This window comes from Pteronotus mesoamericanus, unplaced genomic scaffold (assembly GCF_021234165.1).
Source record: "Pteronotus mesoamericanus isolate MK-2021 breed Mesoamerican mustached bat unplaced genomic scaffold, CSHL_Meso_final scaffold_705, whole genome shotgun sequence".
Taxonomy (NCBI): domain Eukaryota; kingdom Metazoa; phylum Chordata; class Mammalia; order Chiroptera; family Mormoopidae; genus Pteronotus; species Pteronotus mesoamericanus.
In genome coordinates this window covers 7,318,379-7,344,747 of record NW_026555326.1, presented here as the reverse complement: position 1 = coordinate 7,344,747, position 26,369 = coordinate 7,318,379, and the positions used below count along the sequence as shown (strand labels likewise).

The 26,369-nt window shown below is 50.6% G+C and overlaps 2 protein-coding genes across 2 annotated transcripts; both read left to right on the top strand.

The window, feature by feature from the left end:
- Positions 1-1,072: 1,072 nt before the first annotated feature.
- On the top strand, positions 1,073-14,643 carry PRELP (proline and arginine rich end leucine rich repeat protein). Its single transcript, XM_054562938.1, has 3 exons — positions 1,073-1,233; positions 8,430-9,409; positions 11,898-14,643. The coding sequence occupies exons 2-3, from the start codon at positions 8,446-8,448 to the stop codon at positions 12,071-12,073; spliced, it is 1,140 nt and encodes a 379-aa protein (XP_054418913.1). The 5' UTR covers positions 1,073-1,233; positions 8,430-8,445; the 3' UTR covers positions 12,074-14,643.
- Positions 14,644-20,075: 5,432 nt separating this feature from the next.
- On the top strand, positions 20,076-24,719 carry OPTC (opticin). Its single transcript, XM_054562841.1, is given in 8 exon segments — positions 20,076-20,157; positions 21,671-21,829; positions 22,605-22,807; positions 23,927-23,993; positions 23,996-24,021; positions 24,449-24,491; positions 24,494-24,541; positions 24,544-24,719. Coding segments are annotated over 8 exon segments (804 nt in total).
- Positions 24,720-26,369: the final 1,650 nt, after the last annotated feature.

The following is a 26,369-nucleotide window of genomic DNA, read 5'->3' as shown; positions in this document are numbered from 1 at the left end:
TATAATAGTATCTCCATTTCATAGATAAGGAAACTGAGGCTCCACATGATTACGTGACTTGCTCAAGATAGCTTATAAATGGCAAGAGTTCAGGGTTGCTGACCCTGATTTTAATGTTCTTTCCTCTACCTCAGACTGGGAGGGGTGGCAGGACTTCCTTCACTGGGCTCTTCAGCTCTCCATGGACCTGGTGAGAGGAAAAAATGCGTCACTGAAGTGTCCAAGTAGTCAATTGTGGTGGCAGGAAGTTTTGATGGACCCAGTTCACTGCAAGTTGTGTTGCCATTTTTAATTGAGGAGAATCGTTTGAGGTAATAGTCTGACTTGAAAGGGGCTTCTGGGATGATGCAGACAGGGGGCACTTGGATTTCTCCATGTCTTTGTGTGATGACCACGTAGCCCCTAAGTCTCTCCTGAGCGTGATACAGATGGAGAAGCTGAAAGAAAACACTAACATTGTCCACTTTGATGTGTGACTCCAGGCCAGACATTTCCCTCTCTGGTCCTCAGAGTATCCTTCTGGCAGCCAAACTAAGGCTATCTCCTGTGCCAGATCACTGCACAGAAGGCTGTACTTCTTTAGCAACCTCCTAGAAAAGAAGGTGACTTAGGAAAGGGTTGTCAGAGAAAGTGTCCCACACCCCTCACTGGTTTGGGAATTTAACGTCAGGGGAGCAATGGGAAGCAAGGCAATCATTAGGAGGGAGGATGAAACAGGCTGGTGTGGACCCAGCCCTTCAGCTCTGGCCCACACAGAGTTTGCTTTTCATGCTTTTCCTGTTATTTTGGCTTGTTTTCCAAACATGGGTCAAACAATCTGTCCTCAGCAGCAGCAGCAGCAGCAGCAGCAGCAGCGCAGCAGGAAATGTTATTAAAAATGAGTTTGTTAGTGAGCATGATGTGTGGATGAAGTCTTTGGGAGCTTTGGCTGCCAAATAAAGACTTTATTGTTGTCATTCCTCCTTTCCCAAGCTCCCTCCCTCCCTTCTCTCCTCCCTCCTCTCGCCCCTCCCTACAATCAGCCTGTACCTCCCCCTAACATAACCTCCCCACCCCAATAGGATCTGGTAGATGAAAAGTCAAGCAAACCCAAGCACACTAGCACCACTGGGAGATCAGAACTTCTAGCTGGCTCTCTGCTGCCACAGCTCCACCGAAGGGTGGGGGAGGAAGAGGAGGGAGCCTTGCCGGGGGAACTAACCCAGAGCTGAGAGCAGAGGCAGGTGTATGCAGGTAAGCCCCGTGGGGAGATGCACAGGAAGCCTCCTCCCTCCAGCAAGTGTCCTCCTGCTCTGTCCAGCCTTGGTGGTTGACCTATTCTCTGTCTCCCCCTTCCTACCTTCCACCTTTGTCTCCTTTCAAGAGTTCAAATTAATCTTCCTCAGTGCTTAGGCACTCTATATCTCATCCTTCTCTTTATCATGCTCTACCTGTGTATTTGCTGGCTGCAAAAGTTAAACTTTCTTGGTACAGATGTTTGTTGTAGCACAGAGTTATGCTGCCCACAACACTTTTACAGATTGTGTATTTCCATAGAAACTGGAATCAAGAACCCATTTCTCTGTACTTTTCACATATTGTCATTCACTGTCATAGGCACACACACACGTTACATGGAGGCTTTCATTTTACACACACATACATAAATACATACAAATAAAGGCTTCTGCACATTCACCTGAACTTTTTGACTGCATGTGACACGCAGAGCGAGACATGCACACACACTGCGTCTTGTCTCTCACGCTCTCACACACCTCGCCAACCGTAATAGCAAAGAGAAAGTGCGTCTTCCCACTGAGATGACAGAGCCAAAGAAAATGATGTGCGCTTAGTCTAGGCTGAGCAGGGAGGGCATGAGCAAGAGCAGGGCTTGGAAGGACTTCTTCATTCTTTAGAACTTAATTGAGTAGGAGGGAGAAAAAGTCGCTTTCCAACTTGCACAGTGTCTTCCCAGTAGCTCTGAATTTCTGTCTCACTGGTCCAAACCACTGGCTTTGGAAAGAAAGAGAAGAAAGAATCCAGCTTCCAAGCCTTGGAGGTCCTAATCCCCAGCGCAGGCGGCAATTCATTTAATTTTCAGCAGACAGTCAGAAGAGATTTCTCTTTAAAGCCATTTCAAAATAATCCCTGGTTGCCAAGGAGTCCTTGTGGCAGAGAAAAAATAAAGTAGTCTCTTAATGAGTCAGGGAGGGGAGAGCTGGAGGAGTAACTGAGTGGGTCTTGTTTCCAAATAGGGTGACCCTTGTCCATGTTAACAAGACAGAGTGCTGTCCCAAGGCAGGCAGGAGCAGGCTAACCCAGGGTCCTCAGATGTGGGCGATCTTCACAATCACCTGGGGGCAGGGGAGAAGGGAATGGGGACACTTACTAACAATATAGAAGTCTGGACCCCTTGCTCCAGACCTACTGAATAGAGACCCAGGATCTGCCATGGTTTTAGTACGATGATCAGCCAGGGCTTGAGAACCTGAATCAGGGGCCTGCAGGAGACCCATGCTGGGATTGAAGAGCCCAGGGCTCCTGGTGGTGCTGGCTTGGCAGAAGGGCTAAGGGCTATGTGTTTCCTGGACAAGAACCGTCTGAAGGAGCAGCTCCAGGGTGTCCCAAATGGGAGTTGGTGCTGAGGGAATAGGAAAGATCTCCTGTGTGTTCTCTCCCTCCATCCTCCCTGCAAGTACCTGCAACCATAATACTGGGGGGCATCCTAGACAGAAAGTTCTCCAAAGACAGCTCCAGAAGGCTTTTGTTTCCTCTCACCTGCTAGTCTGCCTGCCCTGTGTCCCCTGAGGCATGGTGCTGGGCCTCTGCCCATCTCTTTCAGATCCCTCTTCTCTTGCCCAATAGCTGTCTGTTCTGATGGCCTCACACAGAAGATGGGCTGGACACCAAGCTCTGCCCAGTGGGCAGCCCCATTTCTTAGGCATGTGAGGGAAGCATTTCAAAGCTGGAAGAGGCAAAAAAAGCCAGACATGAAAGGTTGGGAGGGAAAGTCATGGGTCACAATGGGACTCCCCAGCCAGCTCTGTGCCTTCCCTCACCAGCACCCCCTCACCTGCTGCAGAAAGGCATGAGGACAGGGTAGGGGGCGGGGAGTGATTTGGAGGACAGAGTAAGCAGTTGCAGGTGGCTGAGGGTCTATGGTCTCTCCAATTAGTTGGTTCTGAGACCCCAGTGTGGTCTTACAGGCCGCAAGAGGGAAGTTGCTCTGTGTGAAAGGAGAGGGGGACCCATGAGCCAGCACCACCTGCAAGGATCTCCACCATCTGGTGGAGGGGTGAATGCCCTTTGGCCAAGCTGGAGGGGAAGAGACTCGTTACTCTGAAGTGATGTCAACAATAGCTTAATATTCACTGAGCACTCACTTTCACACATTTACTCATTTAACACTCAGATCAACATAAGAAAGTATTAATGTGTTCATTTCACAGATGAGAGAGCTGAAGCTTACTTAAGGTAAGATGTGTGCTCAAGAGCACCCAGCAAAGACGCTGAAGAGTTGCAAGTTTAGGACCCAGATATATGAACACCTAGGGCAACAGACAGATTCTTCCAGGGATGGAGGCAGGAAGGAGATGGTGAGGCAAGGAGCAGAGCTATCTCACACTTGTTCCTTCCTCAGCCCCTCTAAATGGAAAACTTGCTCTTCTGCAATAGTGGCCTGAGGCCAGAAAAACTTCACTTTGTTTATACTTTGCCTTGCAGTAGACACTGGGGAGACAGATGGTCTCTCCATCTTAGTGTTATATTTATTTTTAGCACTTGTTGATGTGCAGCGCATTTTAAAGTTGCTTATCACACTTGCTTCTGACAACAACTGGATGAGGATTACAGGAATAGGAATGGGGACAATTTCTTATCCCCCTTTACAGGTAAGAAAACTGAGGCTGAGAGCAGGTTGGTGTTACTAGGTAGCAGTCGTCGGGCCGAGAACCCGCCACCCCTGTCTAGTTTGCACCATGAAGCACTACCCATCTGCCCCAGTCAGGTCCACCCTTATACTGATTTCACCCCCAAGGACAGTGGCCGCCACATCGGTGGTGCGTTGAATTCATCACATCCCCATATCAGCCCTGTCATTATCCCAGGACCACACAAGCCCTCCTTACGGGCCTTGAAAGGGTCTCAGGTAGCCTCGGTGGGTCTGCCTTGCTCTTCTGCTCACAGTTGGGCAGTGAGCACCTGATTCTCCTGGCTTCCAACTCCCTCTGGGCTTCAGGAAGAAATGTAAGGGACAGGATGGTTTTCAGAAGTCTGAGTTTAGAACAGAAAGTCAGGAAGAGAGAAAGGGGGTTAGGCCAATGTCCGTGGGTGTGGCTCCAGGGCAGGGGGCAGCCCCATTTTCCACAGCAGGGCCGCTGGCTCAGGTAAACCATGGAGGTTTAGGGGTAACAACGAGACAGAGGGTCTGACAAAAAAGAAGAATACCAGCAAGTTTTGCAGAGTAATCCTTTAACCTGAGGAAACACCCCAGCTCACCTGCAGTCAATCTCAATTCCCGACTCTCCATACAAAGCCAGTTACCCTTAAACTTTCTCCCAGTGTCTTGACAAACACATGTGGACCTCAACCCAGCCCTGCCCTGAACCTAAACATTGCACCAACCCTGGATATTCAAATTTTAAACGAACAAGTTTATGAGCTAGATAGAGATGAAGGCTAGCTTGCTTTAAAATAAGAGTATCTCTAGGGAATCTGCTCTTTTATAATCAAATCAATGAATAAGCTGAACCGCTGCCATTTGTGGAGAGTTTACATGCTCTGACATGTCTTCGTGTGCATGATCTCATTTGATCCTCACACAGAGGAGGAGCTTGAGGCCTGGGGCGGAGGGACACAGCCAGGATTCAAGCCCAGATCTCCAGCACTGGAACTGAAATTTGAATTTCAAACTCCCTTAGGAAATGTTCTTAAAGGGAAAGATTGAAGTTTGAGTTGGGTAAACAATTGCGGTCCTCCCTGTGAAGCAGCAGCATTTAGAGAGCGAGTGTTAGCAAACAGGGCTGCAGGAGGTCAGTGATTGTCCATGGTCAACCAGCATTCAGTGTCTGAGCAGTGCACACAGCCAGCAGAAAGTTGGGAGGTGGAGCACTGTGCTTGCAAAAGCATAGGGAATTTAAAAATCACAAACACTTATGACTCACCCAAGAGAGCTTATGATTGAACAGAAGGTTCTGGAAGGCAGAAACATAAGAAAGTGTGACTCTAGGTTTTTGAGGAGGAGAGCTATGACTCCCCGTGGAGTTTGGGGACTTCCAGGCTGTCACAAAGATTCTGGTTTCAGGGATTAAGACATTATAGTGCATTGCCAGAGCTGGGCTGTCCGGATCTCCCCGCAACCGCCAGCCACGCTGCAGCAGGAATAGGTGTTGCCCAATGAGAAAAGGCTTAAAAATGAACGTTATTTTCTCAAGAAAGAAGCATAGGTGTGGGCATGTGGACACACACACACACACACACACAGAATGGCTCAGCCACAGGCTAAGAGAAAGGGAGTTAGTAGATCCAGCTTCTCCATGGAACAGGCCCATGGAGCTTTTCTAGGAAGCCTCCCATCTGCTCCGGGAAAGCTTGGCCAGCTCCCAGAGGCTTGGTATGCAAAAGGATCAGGAGTGGCGGGCAGGTCAGAGGAGTCCCTGAAGGGGCTGAGAGAGCAATAGAGATGAAGAAGACCTCTGTTCATTCCTGATGGAAGGAGTGGGAAGCTAGCCTGCCAGGTAGAGCTGTGACTGACCTGTGATCCTATCATTCCTGACAACGAGGACCAGGGCTACAGGAACACCCCTGTGCAAAGGCCTGAGTCACTGTGCCTCACAGAGTGAGCTTTTGCTGGAAGGTATGGACAAGTTTTCCCAGCTTCAGGGCCCAGTTCCCGGCAGATGCTTTTGGTGACAAAGGCAATTCCAGGAAATAGGGAGCTCTAGCCAACACTGGGGTGCCTCTTTGGGTCAGGGCTTGTTTGTTTCAGGCTTCTAGGTGATAAGAAAATAAATAAATGCCAAAACAAAAAAATTCATGGTCACGAAAATTGGGGCTTTTAAAATGTTTGTTTTTAGCATACTAATGCTTTAAATATCTCCTTAAAATTTATATGCAAAATGATGGTGTCAATTTGAAGAAAATTACAGGACTCAATAAAATATTAATTCATAGCTCATCAAGTGATGTCAGTCTAGCCACAAAGCTCCAAGTGTAGTTTTACAAGGAATGACTTATCTTTTCCATCCTTTCAGTGAATCCCTGAGACTGTTACAGCCTCTCAACTGCAGATAAAAGCCAAGGATCTAAATGCAAGTTCCTTTGTGACACAAGGCCTTGGGAAAATGGCCATCCTGGACCCCTTTGGGGAGGCTGGCCTGGGAAAAGATCAATTTAGAGGGAGGTGGAGAGGCAGCAGAGGATACAGGCAACCCCTTCCCTCCTTCCTCCTTGTATGTCTGTCTGTCTGCCTTCCCTTTCTCCCTCCCTCTCTCCTTCCCCCTTTCCTTCCCGTACTCAGTGTACTATATATAAAGGTTTACATATGTACACAGAGCCCATCCAAACATGAGTTTGCTTATGTCTATAATACAAGCTAAGAGTGTGTGTGTGTGTGTGTGTGTGTGTGTGTGTGTGTGTGTGTGTGTGTACAGGCTGGGAGTCAAGGATGTGTTTGTGTAAAGTGTGGGAGACTCCTCCTACTCTCCACAGTTAAGTTCTGCCTTCTCTCCTGTTGCTTTTCATGTTCAGCTCCTCCTGAGACCCTGGGCCAGGACTAAACAGCTGGTGAGGGACTTCTGTTGTCTTCCTTTGAGCAAAGGCAACAAGAAGCCAGCGCTGAGTCAGTCACTCATACAGGGAGGAGTCTGAGCCTATGTGGGCTCAAAGGAAAGAGAGCAAGTAACCTGGAACAGAGGTGGTGACCACAGGGTCTAGAAATAGCTGAGGACACACTCCAGCCCAATCTGTCTCCGAGGACCCCAAGGTGTCTATCCCCAGTGTGTTCTAGATCCCAGAAGGGGGATAGGCAGACACCACAGTTGTGAAGAAGCAACAAATGGAAACAATGTGGGAATGATGTCACTGCCTGCAGATCGGAGGGGATGTCATAAGGATGGGAACCCTGGGGAGAGCATAGTACATGACATCCCTTCCCCAGACCCTTCCCCAGATCCTTCTCCAGACCCTTCTCCAGTCCCTTCCCAGCCAGGCAAGGGGGCAAGCCTATGGGAGCTGCCACTTTATGTCAGCAACCCTGGGTCTATTGATATTTCCCCAGCTTAATTCAATTCAAACCACCTGGCTCTATCTGAGAGGTCATCATGACCAATGGGAAGAGCAACCCCAAAACATCCTTCAGCAACCTATTCCACTATGCCTCTGAGGCTAGCGGGAAGTTCTTGATACCTGAACAATACGAACTCCTGAGGATATGAGAGTAGTGATACTGTGTCACAAGAATTTAAAGTGGTTTCCCTCCAGCTTTCCATCCCTCCCCTGTTTTCTTTCCCAGAAGCTTCCATGTCAGAGGAGAATTCTTGGTGTGTCTCCCGCTGGTAAAGATCAGTGTTCACTGAACTGAGTGCAGTGGGCAAGGGGCAAGCAGGTAGGCACACGCAGGTCTGCATCGCTTCCTTCCTTTCCAAGATCTTACAAGCCCTGCCCTGGAAGGCAGGAGACCCGGGCCTTTGTCCTGGGTCTGCTGTAAATGGCTTCCTGACCTTGGCACACCACTTCGTCCCTCCAGGGCTCAGTCTTTATTAACAGTACCGTCTGGGCTTCGTTGGTGGATTTCAAACCAGTTTTTAGCAATGCAACTTTATTTTTCAAACAAATGCTTTGATTAAACACCAATGTGTGTGTGTGTGTGTGTGTGTGTGTGTGTGTGTGTGTGTGTGTATCAGAATTAAAAAACACAGAGCCACTCAGGCTGTCACTGGAGTGAGTTGGGGTGCCCTGGGACCATCCTCTTGGTCTCTTTCCTTCAGGGGAGCTCCACAGAAATGGGGGCACAGTTTCAGAACCACTGAGCTGTGGGATCTCTGAGGACACCTCCAGATTATAACACCTCAGGACTCTGTGGTTCATATACCCTAACATCCTTCATGTAAGGACAGCAATGATTTTCTCATGGTGAAAATGGGGATACTGAGGGCTAGAGAGCAAACTACAGGACTCCTGCGTCTCAACCCACTGTGCTTTCTGCCAGGATGGCTTACACTCTCCAGAGCAGGAGAACACACAGAGTGGCTAGGCACCTGGGCAGGGAATCCAGAACCTCAAGCCCTCTTTACTTTCTCGCCTGCTAGATAAAGGTAAACAAGGAAATGCTTTTGCAATTCCTCCCGCAGTTTGCCAGGAGACCATCCTGGTCGACTTTAACTGCAAAGCCATGGTCTCTAAATACTGAGAGGCCCAAAAGGCTAATGAACTCCATTCTCTCCCTGCAGGCACATCATCCAGATCATGAGGCCATCCCTCTTCTTGCTCCTCCCACTTCTCCTCGTCTTGGCCTCTGTGACCCAAGGCCAGCCAACAAGACGACCAAGGCCCAGGCCCAGGCCCAGGCCCAGGCCCAGGCCCACTCCCAGCTTTCTTCAGCCCCATGAGCCATCAGAGCCTACAGACCTGCCTCCGCCCCTCCCACCAGGCCCTCCATCTATCTTTCCTGACTGTCCCCGGGAGTGCTACTGCCCCCATGATTTCCCATCTGCCCTCTACTGTGACAGCCGCAACCTTAGAAAGGTCCCCATCATCCCACCCCGCATCCATTACCTCTATCTCCAGAACAACTTCATAACCGAGCTCCCAGTGGAGTCCTTCAAGAATGCCTCAGGCCTGAGGTGGGTCAACCTCGACAACAATCGAATTCGCAAGGTAGACCAGAAGGTGCTGGAGCAACTGCCCAGCCTGGCATTCCTCTACATGGAAAAGAACCAGCTGGAAGAAGTGCCCTCTGCCCTGCCCCCAAACCTGGAGCAGCTGAGGCTGAGCCAGAACCAAATCTCCAAGATCCCGCCCGGTGCCTTCAGCAAGCTGGAGAACCTGCTGCTCCTGGATCTCCAACACAACAAACTGAATGATGAAGTCCTCAAGCCAGACACCTTCAAGGGCCTCAAGAACCTCATGCAGCTCAACCTGGCCCACAACATCCTGAGAAAGATGCCACCCAAGGTCCCCACAGCCATTCACCAGCTCTACCTGGACAGCAACAAGATCGAGTCGATCCCTAGTGGATACTTCAAGGCCTTCCCCAACCTTGCCTTCATTCGCCTTAACTATAACAAGCTATCTGACAGGGGGCTCCCCAAGAACTCCTTTAAAATCTCCAACCTGCTAGTGCTCCACCTATCACACAACAAGATCAGCAATGTGCCTGCCATTAGCAACAAGCTGGAGCACCTATACCTCAACAACAACAGCATCGAGAGTAAGTGGGGCAGGCAGGGCCAGGCCCCAGGTAGGGAGGCCGGGGATTCACCAGCTCAGCCCTTCCTTAGGAGCCTCAGGGTAGAGGTGTGCAAAAGGCACCCTGTTTGGCACTGGACTTCAAACCTTGGCCTTACTTACCACTTGCTATCTGTATGACCTTGAACAGATATTTGACCTCTCTGAGGAGTCCCCTCATCTGTAAAGTGAGAATGGTGAAATACTTCTCATAAAGCTGATATGAAGATTTAATCATTTAACATGTTACAGCACCCAGAATACCATGTGTGGAGGGAATGCATTTCTCTTTCTCCATCTCTTCTCGTCAGCTGCTGATTCTTTGCCCTCTAGATCTATAGGAAGGATAGAAATGGAATATAGTCCTGGATGTTCTCCTAAAGGCAGAACAGTAACACTTAAATGCCAATTCTGAAATGTTCTTGGCCTGCCTGCTGCAGAATCTGGCAGCTGTGAGAGGCAGCGTCCCCCCAAGTCTGCACCTAGGCTTTGAAGCATCCATAAAAGGTATACACAGAGAGGCAGCTATACAGGGGTGGGCAAAAGTAGGCTAATAATAATAATATAATAATTAATAAATAATAATACAAGAATAAACTGTTCCACATATTCACAATGGTAAACCCACGTTTGCTCACCCCTGTATATTCAGGGTCTGCAACTGTTGGTATGACAATGTCGATATGCGGGTGCTTTCTGAATCTACCTGGAAAGCTGGGATATGTAGTCATATAAGACAGTTCACTTAAGGCAGAATTTACATAAGCTGCATTAACAGGGTCCTGGGCTATGAGATATCAGTTGCAGCCCAAAAGAAGAGGCTAGAAGTAGCAATTTTGCTTCCATCAAAAATGTCAGCTCTGAGCAGAGCATCAGCAGAAAGGTTTTAAAACAAAAGAGAGACTATTACCTGCTGCTTGAACAAAATCAGGCTGTCCACACATAAGGAATGCAACAGCTACAGGGATGAGGGGGACCAAGGGAAAGAGAGGCTCCCCTAAAACAATAATAGAAATCCTTGGTTTCCCAGCCAAAGAATGAGAGGGAGATTGTTGAGTTTCTACAATCTTGAAACAAGTGGCAGGGGAACAAGCTTGTTCACTCATCTGGGATAATCACACAGAGTTTGGGCGGGCTTTTTAAAATCTGGCAAGAAACAAATTCAGGAAAAGGGAAAACTGTCTAATTTTACCCTGCAAGGAGAAAAGTGGGGCAACACGCTGCCCCCCAGGATGCTGTAGAGGCCGAAAATATAGATAGAAAAGCAACCTAATATATAGCTCTTCCATCAGGTTGTGGAAGAACAGACTGCGTGCCAGGGGACAGCCAGGCTGCAGAGGGTGAAGTCAGAAAAATTACACCCACTCTTGCCGTGTCACAGATCTGGGAACTGAGCATCAGGGTGGCCAGGGGACAGTCCAAAGTGACAAAAGCTGTAAGAAAATCCATCTATGTCAGGGCTTTTTCTGCAACTCCAATGGTAAAGAGAGAAAAACAATGGCCCTAAGGATAATAAATGGGGAAGGGCTTAGGGAGAATAAAAATTCATTTAGAAGATGATATATCTGATGTCATCTACCAAGAGGTGAAGGAGAAAATGAAATCTCATTTTCCATTTGAAAGCCTAGAATCAGTAATCACACCAGAATCAATAGGCTCCGCACGTCCTGATGGCCTAATGCCCTCCCCAGACCACCTTTCCTCTCCCTGCCATCCCTGTTTCAGTTAACATGGCCAGCTTTTGTCCGTCCACATGCCTCACATCCAGGTGACAGGAAATTCTCACACCCCCTTGCCGGCCTCACAATGTTCTTTCTCCACAGTATGCCTAGATTCGCCTTTCTGCAGTATAAAACTCATCATAGGCCCCTTCCAAATTTTTCATGCCAGGATGCTATATCTCATATATCATATCTGCCTCCTCAAAATGACAGTCTTGCTCAATACCATTCCTCAGACTGACGATCAAAGCCCCAGTCCTTACTGAATTATTTGAAAGCCAACCATAAATTTTGGTCACAGCTTACCTTTCTAGCTCACTCTCTCTAGTCCATCACACTGGATTGTTTACTGCTCCTAGATTCTTCCATGACCTTTTTGGCCTTCACATCTCTATTCAGGTAAGTTCCTTTATCAGAACCCCATCCCTTTATATCTCCCCCTGTTATTATCCTATCTAATTTTGAAGATTTAGCTCAAAGCTTACTTCATCCATGACTCCTCAGGGTGAATTTCCAAAAACAATTGTGAATCAAGTCCAGCTTAATTTTATGAGGAGTAAACCAGGCCTGGAGGTAGGGTTGGACTCATCCACAGTCACACATTCCTTAAGTCAGCCAGTTCCAGAGAGAACTCCAGAGTCGTGACTCTCTGTTGTCCATCCTCTCCTTCCTCACCTGGGCCTGCACCCACCACCTCTGTCCTGACCCCATCCTCCTCTCCTGCTCACCCCTCTGCTTCTTTCTCCATAGAGATCAATGGGACCCAGATTTGCCCCAACAACCTGGTCACCTTTCATGACTTCTCCTCGGATCTGGAAAATGTGCCACACCTCCGCTACCTGAGGCTGGACGGGAACTACCTGAAGCCGCCCATTCCCCTGGACCTCATGATGTGCTTCCGCCTGCTGCAGTCCGTGGTCATCTAGGTCTTGCTCTGCCCTGGGTCTCCTCTGGTTGCACTTGAACACAGGCGGCCCAAGCACCTGAGCTCCCCATTCGTTTTCTCTCTCTGCCTGTCTTTCTGCCGGCTTTGCCTTTCTCATCCCACCTTGCTGAAGCAGGACAAGCCGCACGCTGCTACACCTGCAGCCCCCAGGGCAAGACTTCACAGGCCTTGGCTGGGTCCACCCCATGCAAAGACACCCACTGTAAATCTAAATTTCTGGCCCCAGAAGCACAGATGTTTGTCTGAAGATTTCATAGTCCCTTCTCTCCCCACCTTCCCCCATCACTCCTGGGTCTGGACCTGGACTGACATCTGGACCTCAGTCTGGTGAACCAACCGAGAAAATAGTCGGGGTGGCCCAGAGCTGAGGCTCACAAAGTCCTGCACAAGACTCCTCCTTTGTGGGCACCTCTGACCCCACAGGGCCAAAAAACTCAGGCTTTGTTGACCAAGGATGGTCTGCCTTGCAAAACTGCTGCTCCACCACCAGTTTGCTGGCACCAGACATCACACTGGCTCTCTGTCGACCTGTGTTCTCCAGAAAGGAAGTGCAAGGGCATGACCAGGGGAGAGCAGAGGGTCAGCGTTCCCACAAGGGCCTGCATCCGGCCTACTCTTCACACGGAGGAGCTGCGGCCCTCTTCCTCCAGGGTGAACACAGCTCACGCCCTCCTAAATGGGCCCCTCTAGTCCAAGAGGAAGAGCAAGGAGGAACAGTCCCGGAGAGGGATTGGCCAGCTGGCGAGGGGTAGGGGTCAGAGCCCTGGGATGGGCCAGTGGGGTTGCAGATGGGTCCTGCAGCCCCTTCGGCCACTCTGAACAAGAGGCCTGGTGTCTGGGGAACACAGTGTCCACACGGGAGGGTGCAGAGCTACCAGCCCCACCCTGACATCTGTTCTCTATCAGCTTGGATGGCCCAACCCTGTCCACCCACGAGAGGTTACTGAGAAACCTGCAAGAAGGGGTGGGGCACCTGGAAATTTCCCAGAAGCCTTTTCCACGTGTTCAAATTGGCCTCCTCTCTAAGACAGACACATCAGTGACACCTGGTGGCTGGTGCAGGTCACAGATGTTTCCTCCTCTTCATCTCCCTAGGGCTGATTTTCCAAAGTCAAAGAGTTCCAACTTGAAGACTCAGGAGCCATGTGCGCAGTCTCTCTCTCTCTCCTCTTGGGTCTAAAGGGCACAGAGCTACAGTGGCCCTGAGGTGGGAAGGGTGGGGTGGCTCATTCCATTGCAGGTGAGCACCAGGGGGAACCTTAGGGACCAGGAGAGGGTGTGGTCTGAAATTCCTGTCTGCTGTCTGAACTTGCCGAGCCTTCTGCTCTCAGCTCTCACAATCTGTAAACCCCTCTAAGACCCCTCTAGCACTCATGTTCCATTCTGTGGCTCCACCCTTTAGACCTTGCTCTAATGCAAGACAAGTCTTAAATATTATCCCCTTCTCTTGCAGTTATTTGTTCCCTGTATGGATGTCCCTTCCCCAAATTTCCCACCCTCCTGCTTGGCCCAGGTGAAACTTGGCTGGCCTCCAAGGGAGCCTGGGCCCCAAAGGCTGACCCACCTTTGTCTTCCCCTGACCTGCCTCAGGCGGATGCTGCCCCTCCACAGTCCCTGAGTGTGTATGTTGGTACAGTGGGGGTGGATGTTCTAGAAATGAGTAGTACACTGTGCCCACACTCAAGATAGGTTGAGAAAGGGTCCAGAGATTTTTTAAGAAATCGTATTAAGCTAGACCCTTAACTTCAAGAAGTTTGCATCATACTCTCGTTTCTCTTTTGCCAACCTACAGAAAATGGAGCCCATTCAATCCTAGTCTCCTTCACCATGCTCCTATACACTGCCTCATGCTTCTGAGTTGCAGCTGGTTTCTCCAAGGCTCCTGCTTAAAGTCAATATAGTATTGTGGCTGTAAGCAACCTGGTGCTCTGGCCTGGATAAGCCCCCTTCTGCACCTTATTCACACCTTTCAACCTCAGCTGCTCTGAGGAGGCCCTCAGGGAACACCGCTCCAATGGCTGGGGTGGGGCATGGGTCATCCCCCTGCTTCTGCAAACCCAAACTAGTTTGTTTTAGCAGCAACATAATCACCATCACCTCATCACCCCATCAAGAATGCCTGCTCCCTGCATCAGTCTCTGCAGCTGTAAGTCGGAGAGGATTGAGTTACAACGACTTTACACAAACCCCACCCACCCCACCACCCCATCCCTGGCTCACTCCCTCAGCTGCAGTGCGGTGCCACTGGCTAGCGTGCTCTCTCTCTCTCTCTCTCTCTCTCTCTCTCTCTCTCTCTCTCCCACACACACACACACACACACACACACACACACACAATGTGCTGATTTCCTTTGGATTTCAGGAGGCCCTCTCCTCCACACACAACTTTATCTCCCAGTGCTGTTGGTATCTATATATACAGGTGTGTAAGTAGGTGTATATGTGTACTATATGTGTGTTCATATAGCTATTCTTCTGGAAGACCACGTTAACTTTGTTTCATAACTTTCACATTCCAACATGCTTCACAACAGAGGAAATAAAGTAATATGAAAGACATCCTGCTTGAACTTGACAATGTGAGCAGGTCAAGAATAATACCTTAAAGTCATTTTGCTGCCCCCTTCTTCTGCCTCCACTTTCCCCTTGCTCTGAGGAGAGGGGTAGAGGAGGGGTCCTCTACTTACGAAACTCTAAGTAAACAATTCCAAAGCATTTTCTTGGTGAATTTCCCCGAAACTCACAACTCTTGTGAAAAATTATTCCTAAAGTCAGACCAGACATCTGACAGCTACATCTGAAGCCCAGAGGTCCAGAACTTTCAATCCACAGATTCCTAATTGCTGAGAGTCTCCCAAATGCTCAGTACTGAGCCAAATATGGACAGACATAAAACAGACACCACTCCTGACCAAATGAAGCCTATAGACTAGTTGAGGAGATGCAGTGTAAAAACACTGGCGCAGCTGTATCAAGGGTGAGAACAAAGGGCCACCGCATCTGGAAGGATTTACAGGCTGTGCAGATGTTCACAGAGGGGTGAGACGGGTGTACCCTGGAATCTCTCTTCAGACTGAAGGTCTGAGGAGGAGGCTGTGATCCTCCCAGCTGACATCATCTTTGCAATGAGAACCGCAGATGCTGCCCCACCACTCCCGCCCTGCCTCCTAAACGCCTGCTTCAGCTCAATTCAGCAAGTTTTCTGTAGATATCAACTACATGCAAGGTTCCCAGCTAAGAATCCAAGAATAGGTCATACATATCCCATGCCCATGAGGAATTCATAGCTTGGTAGAGGGAAACGTCCATTAATTAATAATTGCATGTCTCCAGTGCTTGAATAATGCTGTGTACAGAGAGCATGGCGGGGAGGGCCTCTCCTCCTGCCAGAGAGAAACCAGAGAGGCTCCTATCATTAGACCTGGATCTTAAGGGCTGAAACAGAATTTCCCAGGTGGGACAATGGGGGGAAGCACACAGGCAGGAGGGGGAACAGCATGAGCAAAGAGGTAGGAAGACTTGGCTTGTAACCCGAAGTGGGGCGGGTGTATCCGGGAAAGGGAGAGAGACAGCTCTGGTTGTGGGGTTATATGGCTACAAGCCCTCAGCAGGCAATACATTCCTGTTGTCCAAAAAACAGGAGGGTTCCTGAAATTCCACCCACCCCCGCCCTGCCCATGAAAGGCATAGTAACAGAGTCCGCTGGCCAGGCTTCTGTCCCCACCACCTGCCACATCCATTCCGTCAGCATGCCTTGTGCTTCTCCTAATGAGGGGCTCAGATTCAAAGGGCTCCCACACCTTTCACCTTCTTCCTGGGCTCTTGGGGGGCTGTGCATCCTGGAACATCAGCATGATGGTCAGAGAGTCCCCATACAGGTCACACATGCACATCCCATGGGCCCTCCCTGAAATCCATGGAACCAGAGGTGGGACAGGCAATTTAATGAAAGGAGAACCAAGGCTGGGAGGGGATCTATGACCTGAGGCCAGTCTGGAAGTGATTGCTGAGGGAGATGGTTGTGGGGAAGCCGTTGCATGCGAGGTACGGCTGGCTGTGCCCGAAGCGAGGACCAACTGCAGGGCAGAGGGCCTGGCAGCAGAGCAGGGACCGCACATCCAAGAAAGTGAGGAGGGAGAGTGAGAGCTGGAGGCGGGCAGAATGAATGAACAGTTGCACCTGCATTCCTCACATGGAATAAATGGTGCAGATGGGAAGCAGAGAGGCCCTGGCTGCAGAGAGAAAGAGGAGGAGGACAGCAGCCAAATATGCCATCTGCTTCTGGGGCACCGTGCTGGCTCCAGGGCCCTCTCTCCCTCCACTCAGCACGGCCCCTTTTGGTGGCTCTCCCCTGGGGAGAAGGGGGACTGCCAGGAGCACAGGTGACCAGGTTCTTGGGCTGCAGCAAGTCTTCTCCACAACAGCTGGTATGGCGGAACACTGCGGGCCAAGCACTGCCGTTTGGCCAGGCTATGAGATCTGCCCCTTCAACTTGGTGTGCTGGGCAGGGGTGAGCTCTGCCAAGACCATTTGTCATGAGGGCACCAGACGCGTGTTTCAGGAACCCCCGGGATGAGGGAGAGAGCAGAGGGTCACACGACCAAAGGATAACTCTCTGGTGTGAGAGCTGGGAAATCTAGGAGTTTGCCCTGGCTCTGTGTGACCTTGGGCAAGTCACCTCACCTCACTGGTCTTGTTTCCCCATCTGTACAATAAGGAGTTTAGATTAAATGTTCCTTAGGGAGCCTTGCAGCTAGGATCCAGTACCTGGTCAGGGGGAAGGAGCAGGAGAAGGAGCATCACTGAAGAACCCAGGCAGACGTGCAGGCTGGCAGGGTCCTAGGGAGACACATCTCCCCCCACCCCACCTTTGCCAAGGACTGCGCAGCAGGGCCTGTGACACTGAGCAAAGGAGAGTCTCTCCCTGGAAATAGAACTTGGAGAGAATCCTTCTTCGCTCCCTGAGGACTCCACACAATGCCTCCTGGTGTTTGCAGTCAGGAGTCCTCTCTAGGTCCCCACCTCAGAGTTAGAGAATGTCCTGTGTCGTCCTTGCCATCATCACCAGAGAACTCGAAGTTGACTTTCAAGCCCTGCCCCATCCCCATTCTCCTTCTCTTTGAATCACCTAGCCTTCAGACCCTCCATCTGGTGATTTCTGTTGCTATGGTTCCCACGTGGGGGCCCCAGGTGGCAGGTGGTGGTCAGGATGCCTCAGCTCTCAGCCCCTTTTAATCTTCAGATTTCACCTATAAAGTCAAAGCACCAACCCTCTGGATAGCGAAGAAAGCTGTGAGAGCAAGCCCCTACCCTCCACACACCCACGGCTGCCTTCTCTGAGAACAGCGCAGAATCTGAGGGGTGGGGTCCCTCAAGAGGTGGGGAGTGCCTACCCTCTCAAACAAGGTGGACAAGAAAAAGAGATAGCAGACCAAGAAAGGGAGGAAGAGATGAGAGCGGGAGGTGGGGAGCAGAGCCAGTAAGGGGTAGGGTTGGAGGGGGCGCAGGGCGAGAGAATTCCCTGGCACCAAGCGAAGGAATGGGATGGGGACCTGCTGAGGAAAAAGCAGAGGAAACAGCTGGACGTCAAGAAGAAGAGAAGTCTGATTGGCCACACGCTCGCCGTGGCCGGCTCCTTGCCGTTCCCGAGCAGCAGCCCCCCTACGCCCCACTGCACACAACCTTTCCATCAGAGTCCGCATCTCTCTGGATGCTGTGAGCGCCTTTGGAACAAAAAGGGTATACATAAGGGTAAGGTTCAGGGTGTGAGATGGTAGGCCCGTTGGTGTGGAAATGAGGGAGAGGGTGCCAGGCTGGAGTGCGGACTGGGTGGGAGAATGACGAGAGTTTAGGTCTCTGGGCCAGAGCCACTGGAGGAGGCTTTGAGGCAACAAACTCTGTCTTAGGACTTTTCTTTAACATTTCTTACAGATTATATAATGTGTTTTAGAGTCAGCTATGGGAGGTAAAATGAAGAGACACACTGTTGCTACTGCTGGGGACTTACCTGGCTAAAATTAAGAAAGGGGGAGAACCCACTAGAAACTCATGCAGCTAGCTCTGGGGAGAGCCACATCATCAGAAACACACCCACACCACACGCATTTCTTGGCCCATCTGTGCATACGGGTTAGACTTACATGAATATTCATATGCAATGCACATTGCCTATGTACACACACACACAGATGTACACTTCTAAGGAACTTTCCAGGTGTGTAGACACTCCCACAACCTCACAGAAGAGGTCTTTTGTTTCTGTAATCATTTGTTTCTAAAAAGCTGCATTTATGAGTATACTTTGTATATATACTAACATTCTTTTGTGCATTGTATGTCAGTTTGTAAACCTGGCCTCCTAAATGGACAAGGCCATTCCTGGAACTAGGCTTGTCTTATTCATTTCTGTACCCCAGAGACAAGTCCATAAGTGTTTGTTGAGCAGATGCATGAATGAATGAATAATGATTTTAAAAACCGCAAGATGCCTTGGTGGTGGAGTTTCTCTAAATCTCGTTTAGTGACTAACAGTTGTACTCTGTGTGGTTGTATAAGAGAGAACATCCCTGTAAATGCAGGAGCGTGTGCCCCCTCAGGAGGGAGCTGTGCAGTCAAGAGGGCATGCTTGTGTCCTCGGGGAGCTGAGTGAGCCTGTGTCTGCACATGCCCATGACAGTACCAGGGCGTGTGAGACCCTATAGAGACGGAAGTGGAGTGACGGTGAGGGGGGCCTGCAGCAAACACCCCTCAGACAAAGCCCCGGGCCCCGGCCCCCGGCCCGTGGGGCACTGGCCCAGGTAATGAAGGCACTGAGTGTGGGATGAAGGGATAAGAGTCTGCCGGTGTGAGGGCGGGAGCTTCCCACAAACTCAAGAGATCCCAGTTCCTTGGATGGCTGCCCTCCCTCCTGCTCGCTCCCCAGGACGGAATGCCAAGCGACTCTGCTCCATTCCCATCCCAACCCCACCCTCCAGGCCCCCCGTGAAGTTCCTGGTTTCCCTGAGCTTGCTCACCCTGGTGCTGCAGGAAGCAGGTGCCGCTTCTCTCCCAGAGAAGGAGAGGAAGAGGGGAGGAGCGCAGCCACACAGGGAAGGCGACGCACCTGGCTCCGCATCTGGGGAGCTCTGCCCTGAGCCTGGACAGCAATGATGAGGTCGCTGACCTGAGCAGCTGGGAAGAGCTTGAAAACGACAGGGACCAAGCTCCCCGAGGTGAGGGCACAGCGCGCCAGCCACCGGCGGCACCCCCGAGACTGGGGCCGGTCTGGCCACTCTCAGGCTCTGTAGCGCAGGTGTCTCTCGCCTCCATCTCTTTCTCTGGAGGGTGGAGATTCATGTCCCTTCAGAGGAACTTGTCACTCAGATTATACTAAGAAAGAAGACGAGAAAACTTGCATTTTTTTTTGTTCATTTGTAGCAAGCTCAGTGGGACTTTCCTTAGGGATAACACATCTCTCCCTCTGCTTTCAAGTAACACCATAAACCAAATCCCACTGGGACATCAGCAATGTCTTCATATTCTCCCTAGAAAAATGCCACAACCCTCTTCAGTCTGCAGTTCTTTCTCAGCCACTCCTAGCCTTTGCAGGGGCTGATCTGAAGTCTACATTTGCTGGATGTGAGTTTAGTCCGTGCAGGGCAAGGGAAGAGCTCCAGCCTGGGAAATCTGGAACCTGACCACCAGCTGGTCCCCTCACCCCAGTCCCTCCCATCTGTGGGTCTCAGGTTCCTCATCCATGTAATAAAGCTGTTGGACCAGATGCCCTCTAAGAAGGTCCGTTCCTTGCTCATTCCTCCTGCTATCTTCCCTCCTCCTCCACAGTGACTCCTGGCAAGTTTGAAAAGGTCACTGATGTTCCCAGAGTCCAAAGTGAAGCCCCTCTCAAGCAAAAGCTGACTTAAACCGTGTGCTGTGTGCTATGTCTCTAGTTTAAAGGAATCAGTCTGGCTCTTCCAAACAGGATCAGCTCTACCTGGAGCACTATGGCTCTGAGGACAACCTCTTCAAATGCCACAATAACAAGGCCCACTACATTGGGCCTGCTGGCTTCCCCAACCGGACACAGCAAGGTCACAGTCACAGGTTTCAACATGCAGGCATGACCCAACACCAGGGGCACAGAAGTGGATGCGGAAGGGCTAGGGAGCAGAGGGTCAGTGAGAAGAGAAATAGCCACAGCAAGAACGGCAGGGGGTGGGGGGGAATCAAAGAGAGAGCTGGCTGTTCCTAAGGCTTCTGCCTGAACACACAAATTGAATAGGAAGCTAAGAAACACCAGAACTCCACCATGCTAGCAAAGCCACCCAACTTTAATTAACAGGGTCGCTGGGGGAGGAGGCTGAGTGGTAATTAGAGACCATTAAAAGCCTGTAGAGAAGAATAAATAACTGTGGCTATCACTTGGCATGGGGGCCCATGAAGCAATCATACTGCTTTTGAGCTTTTAATTCCCTCCTGAGCAGCTCCTTTCCTGTCCTTGATGTCCTCCTGGAGCCTGGGATGCTGATGTATCTGACAATGAGGGGCTGATGCCCTCCTGAGGGTTAGAACTGAGGTGGAGGAGGGATGCAGTTTCCCCCTTGCTTGTCCTCGGATCCTGTCCTTATCTTGAGATGTTTGCCTTGGGCAGATCTAGAGTACTGGGGCCTCAGCAGAGAAAGCCCTTCAGTCAAGAATCCATGACCTCTCAGAGCTATGGAATGTCAGCCTCAAAGGCACTGTAAGGGATTCCGCTGGACGCGCCATCTTGAGGCCTTGGAATAAGAAGGGTGCTGGGGCCCTCCCCGCTCCCCCTACACTGTTCCATCACTGCTGGTGAGAACTGCCTCTTAGTCTTGGGGCTGTGTCAGTGCTGACAAAGGGCCCCTGGAGGTGGACTAGCAGTGGTCTCTTGTAATCTCTGTCCCTTGTAAGAGCAAGTGATGGAAACCACATGCACTGTGCAGTTGTATGAGCCAGTAAAGTACCCGAAGTTTTTAAAGCCAGTCTGAGTCTGATGGCCTGGCTATATCTCATGATCACTGGCCATGGACTGAGAACAGTGAAGGGCTCTTTCCCAATGGAGAACTGAAATGCTGGCACCATTAACAAAGGGAAAGAAATTCTGGGCAGGCACCATCCTCTCCACCTTGGCTCTGCTAGGCTCCTGGGAGCCACACGGAACTTAACTAACTTCTCGCCCACCAGGCAGCTGGCACTTAATTATTTCATCTTCATCGTACCTGTGGGATCAGAGAGGAACCCGAAAGAAAAGACAGCAATAGCTGTCCTAGAATCACCCACATAGGCCCAGGAAAACCTCCACAGGACCAGGGTTTGGCAAGGATACTAATGGGCTTAGGTTGGGTCATATCTGAAGGTGGGTCTGGTTCTCTTAGGTCAAGGGCTGAGTGCCAGGCTGGAAGCATCCAATGGCACTGCCTGTGTGCGCTGTGACAGTTGGTGCTGGGCAGAACCCAAGGGAACACAGATGGCCCTGGATCAGATGCTCTCTGAGGCAAGGGCCGCTGGTCCCAGAGGCTGAAGGGAGCCCGACGATGGGGGTTTCTCCCTTTATTCTGTCTTTCTCCTATGCCAGGCCTGCCCACCTGTCTGGTCTGAGTGTGCCTTGGTTCCTCTGTGTACTGCGACGATGCTCACCTAGAGAGCAACCCTCGTCTTCCCCAGGCAACCGCCTCCATATACGCCCGCTTCAACCCCATCCACCAAATCCGGGCCAGAGACTTCAAAGGGCTGAGTACATAAGGTCCTGGCAAGAGAGTAGCCTGAGCATGGCAAAGGGAACCCCTGGGGCACTCTCTTGCCACCCAGCCATGTGAACAGTCACTAGACACCAGTCCCCACCTGTGTTAGCCTTTTCCTGCTAACTTTCCATCTTTCCAGCTATTAAATGGATATAGACCCACATCTCTCTAATTCCTTTCCTTGAAGATGTTACACAACAGAAGTGACCTGTTTTCATTTATTCTCCCAAAAGCTGGGAAGCTGGGAAGGGGAAGAGTGATCAAGCCTACATTTTCGAAGTGTCCTGGCAGCTGCAGCTCTGTGCCCTCTTGGCTTCTGGACAAGGCCATGCTAAATCTACTCTCCACAGCACTGATGCTATTTACGGGATTACTTGTTTGTTTGTTTGTTTGCTCCTTTATGCCTTATATCCTGCCTAAGACAGGAGATCTGGGCTCTAATCCAGATTCCGCCACTACTCGCTGCAGCGTTCTTTTTATGTAAACTAATGGTGGAGGATAGAGGTGGGATGGATCCTTGAAAGATTTCTTCCGAGGTGGGCAGCCACCATGCAGGACTGAGCTCCAGGGAAAGGTGTTGCAGAGTCTGAGGGCTTTCCCAGGGAACTCTGCTCTATGACATTATTCCTCTGGTGTGGACAAGGTGCAGGTGGAAAATTGATTGTCATTCCCTATCCTGAGAGGGCTGGAGCAGGGTACAGCAGCTCTTGCAAGAGCAGGAAAAGGTGGTGTGTCCTGTGTCTCTCTATTCGCCCTCGTGCCCCTCAGCAGAACTGAAGGGGGTTGACCTCTCTAGCAATTTCATCTCCCCCATCGATGACGATGCCCTCCGCCTGCTGCCTGTTCTGCAGGATCTGATCCTCCCAGATAACCAGCTAGCAGCCCTGCCCAGGCTCCCTACAGGCAGCGAGGTCCTTGGCAGCTGCCTGAATTGGCTCCAGAGCTCGGGGATACAGCCTGGAGTCTTGAGGGTGAGCCAGGGCCTGCAGCGTGCCATCGAGCCCCTGCCACCCACACGCACAGCCACACTCGCACTCCTTGCCCTCATGAGCTATCTGTGCTCCACCCCTGTTCCGGGGCCTGAAAATCACACTCACTTTTTCATCTGTTCCCATTTGTTTTATTAAAGGTTCTTTTTGTAGCAAGAACCTGATGCTGACTCAGAAGAAAACAGTGTTTACCACATGCCATCCCAAGAACCTCCATAAAGGGAAACCCAGGCCTCCCGGCCTGTTACTGGAGGGACAGTCTCAGAAACCAAGATCCAAGATTCTCCCTCTCTGTCTCTGGACATGCGGGCTGTGGCTTCTTTCTGGGCACCCACCCCATTGCTCCCTCTGCACACGCAGCTCTGCTCCTCTGAAACATGCAGTAGTGCTGCCTCCTGCCCCAACTCTACTCCACTCAGTTCCAAATCGCACCACTAACTAATTATTGCCCTTCTGTGATCAAATCCTCAAGCAAGACCATCTGCTTGGTCACTGGCTAACCAGTTTAGATGGGAAGGGCTAACAAATGGTACTAATACGGCCCCCTGCAGCCACCCACTCCACAGGGCTGGGAAGATGGGGTTGGGGGCAGTTCCCATGAAGAATGAAGAGGGGTATGGACAAGACTGACCCCAGATCTGCCACCCATGCGTGCTCAGTTTGCCTCATGTGTGTCTGTGGCTCTCATTCTGTTGATCTGGGTATTTCTGGAAGGCAGCCTCCACCGGTACCCCAGGTTTAGCGTTTGGAGACTGTTCATTTGAGAAAATCCCTCCTGATAGCAGAGAAGTTGAGGCCCAGCTGCGATGTCCGCTGCCATCCCTCCATCCCCATCCCTGCCCTCTCCTGCTCCTCCCCACTCTCGCTAGCAGCAGGCAGCTCCTGCACCTGCCCAGGGCAGCAGCTTTCCTTCTATATCTCCTGGGAGTCAGCAAGCAAGCCCCCGAGAGTCTGGGCACACCTGCCGTACCCATCGTGGAGCCTGGCACACAGCTGAGGAGGCCCTGAGTGAAGGAAGAGGGTACACCAGGCACCCCTCTCTGCCAGGACCCACTACCCTCCCACACCCTTTGCCGGTTTTCCACCCCACCCCCTCCCCAGGCCTTGGAGAAGCTGCAGTTCCTCTACCTGGCTGGCAATTTGCTGGATTCCATCCCAGGGCCTCTCCCCCGAGCCTGCATTCTCTACATCTGCAGGTGAGCTGCCCTCCTAAGAGCGTCACACAGGGCAGAGAGGGCAGGGACAGAGGGCCGATACAGGGAACATCCTTAGGCAGCGGTGCAGTCTTCTCCTTTGAGAGCTTATGGGAGACATGGATGAGTCAGGCTTGTCCAGGTCATTTTCTACAGCCTTAGTTTTATTTCCTCCTCTTTCTTCTCTTTAAAACATTTCTTCTCCCTCCACATCCTTATCCCATCTCGCCCAACTGCCTGTTCCTTCTCCCCTTTCCCTTACCCCTGTCTCCTCCTCTTCCCTTCATCCCTCTGTCTCCACCCCAGCTCCATGCGCCTCCTCCTCTCACCCCTTGCTAGATGGTCTTGGCCTTAGCTGCCTTGGTTGTCCAGTTATAAAGGTGGATAGCTGATTGAGCCTTCAGTGCAACTGTCCATGCGCTCCTTCCAGAATAGTATGATAGAGACCATGCAGAGTGACATCTTCTGTGATGAGGGGAGCACAGGCAGACATGGCGGTGGCTGAAAGACATCCGCCTGGATGGCACCCCATCAACTGGGGCCTCTTCCCCGGCACCTGCTTCTGCCTGCCACGGCTCCACACAGGCCCCTTCTCCTACCTCTTCCCTGCCCCTCTCCCCAGGTGGTGGCCCTCAGAGAACCATCGAAGGCACAACCTCCAAAAGCCTTTCTTCAAGGTGTTTATCAGCCTCATGCTCTAGTTGCAGAAATTAGTCCACGTCCCCTGCCCCCCCAACACACACACTCTTCAGAATGTCCTTCAGAAGCCAAATTTGCATTTCTTCATTCTCTGTCTTTAACACTCTATGGCTCCTGGTTCAGAGAATATCAGTGTCTGCAGCAAAGCTCTTTCCCATATTCCCATCCCTCCTGCCCATGTGAAATGCCAGGGGAGTCATAGGAGAGGAAGAAGAGGAGAAGAAAGAGAAGGAGGAAGGGGGAGAAGCAATGATGTGCTGGAGCCAGCTTTTACTACTAGCCTTACGAGAACAAGTTATTACATTTTCCAGAATTTTGCAAGCCAGTTAGTTGTTAAACACAACCATTATTAAAAATTAAATTATATAAACTCAATTACAATATTAGGTTAGGGACAAATGTAATAAATACTCAAACTCATCATTTCCCAGTTATTTTACTATGTTTTACTATATTTTACTATTAGACATTTTTTTTAACTGATTTGTGCCCATGGGTTCTGTGCAATAGAAATATTGTATAATAACATGGTACCTCTTCTCATGTCTTCCCAGATCTGCTTGCAACCATGGGTAGTTTGAAATGGGCCATGGTGGAAATATTCGATTTTATTTATTATTTATTCATTTACAGTTGGTTGCTAAACATTTGCCAGCACTCCACTGAGGAGAAAACAAAGCTATTTAAACTTAGCCTTACCCCCAGGCCACCCCACAGGGGGAACGGTGGGGTTTCTGTGAGGCTCTCTTTAATTTCTTGCCCTTCCAAAGCCAGAGGTTCCTGTTAGATTTTGAGGAAACCATTTATAAGAACAGAGAACTGCCGGGACTCTTCACCTGGGTGCCCTCCTTGTAGTTCCTTGCCCACTGGCCAGCCTCTGACTGGGGCTCAGGGGGCCGTTCCTGACCACGTGGGTTTCCATCCTTCCCATGCTCTTCCATGTTTAACCACCAGAGGGCAGCCTTGCAAAAAATAAATGCGTTGAGCAGTAACACCTGCAACCGCCTTGGACCCTGGGCGGGGCCTGCTGTGCGGGCAGGATGGGAAGAAGGGCAACTGCGAGCTAGCAAATTTGCTCCTCGATTTAAAATGGCAGGGGAAATGTCAGCTTTCTCTGACTTCTTATAAGATGTTGGGCAAGGGGAATGTAACAGATGAGCATTTGTCATTGGGTGTTAACTTCAGGCAGGCAATCCATTCCTCATTCAGCAAGGATTTTATGGAGCACTCCCTGCCATGTGCCAGACACTATGTTACATGTTGGTGACAAGGTGTGCAACATGTACTCCTTTTCCTTATGGAGCTTCGAGTCTGATGTGGAAGACATGTGTTAAACAATCATACAAATAACCACACTATTCTACTCATGATAAATGCTAAAGAAGAAATAATGTAGAACACCCTGAGAGCTTATGGGAGGGGACCAAGTCTAAGGGTCCAGAACACCTCAAAGAACTGACATCTAAGCCAGTTGCCAAGGCAACCACTCAAGGTCCCAGGTGGTCCCTGAGTTTGGATGCACAGGTGTGTCTTGCCCATGGGATGGAACCCACTCATCTGCCTCCCCTGCCTCTGTCTGGCACATCTCCATGCACTTTGGGTCCTCAGGACAGTCCTATAAGAAGACAAGTCAGAGATTAGTCACTTTCCTC

Coding starts and splice junctions, on each gene's coding strand:
- PRELP (XM_054562938.1), top strand. CDS start 8,446: ATGAGGCCATCCCTCTTCTTGCTCCTCCCACTTCTCCTCGTCTTGGCC. Junction 9,410..11,897: donor CAACAACAACAGCATCGAGA/GTAAGTGGGGCA, acceptor CTTTCTCCATAG/AGATCAATGGGACCCAGATT.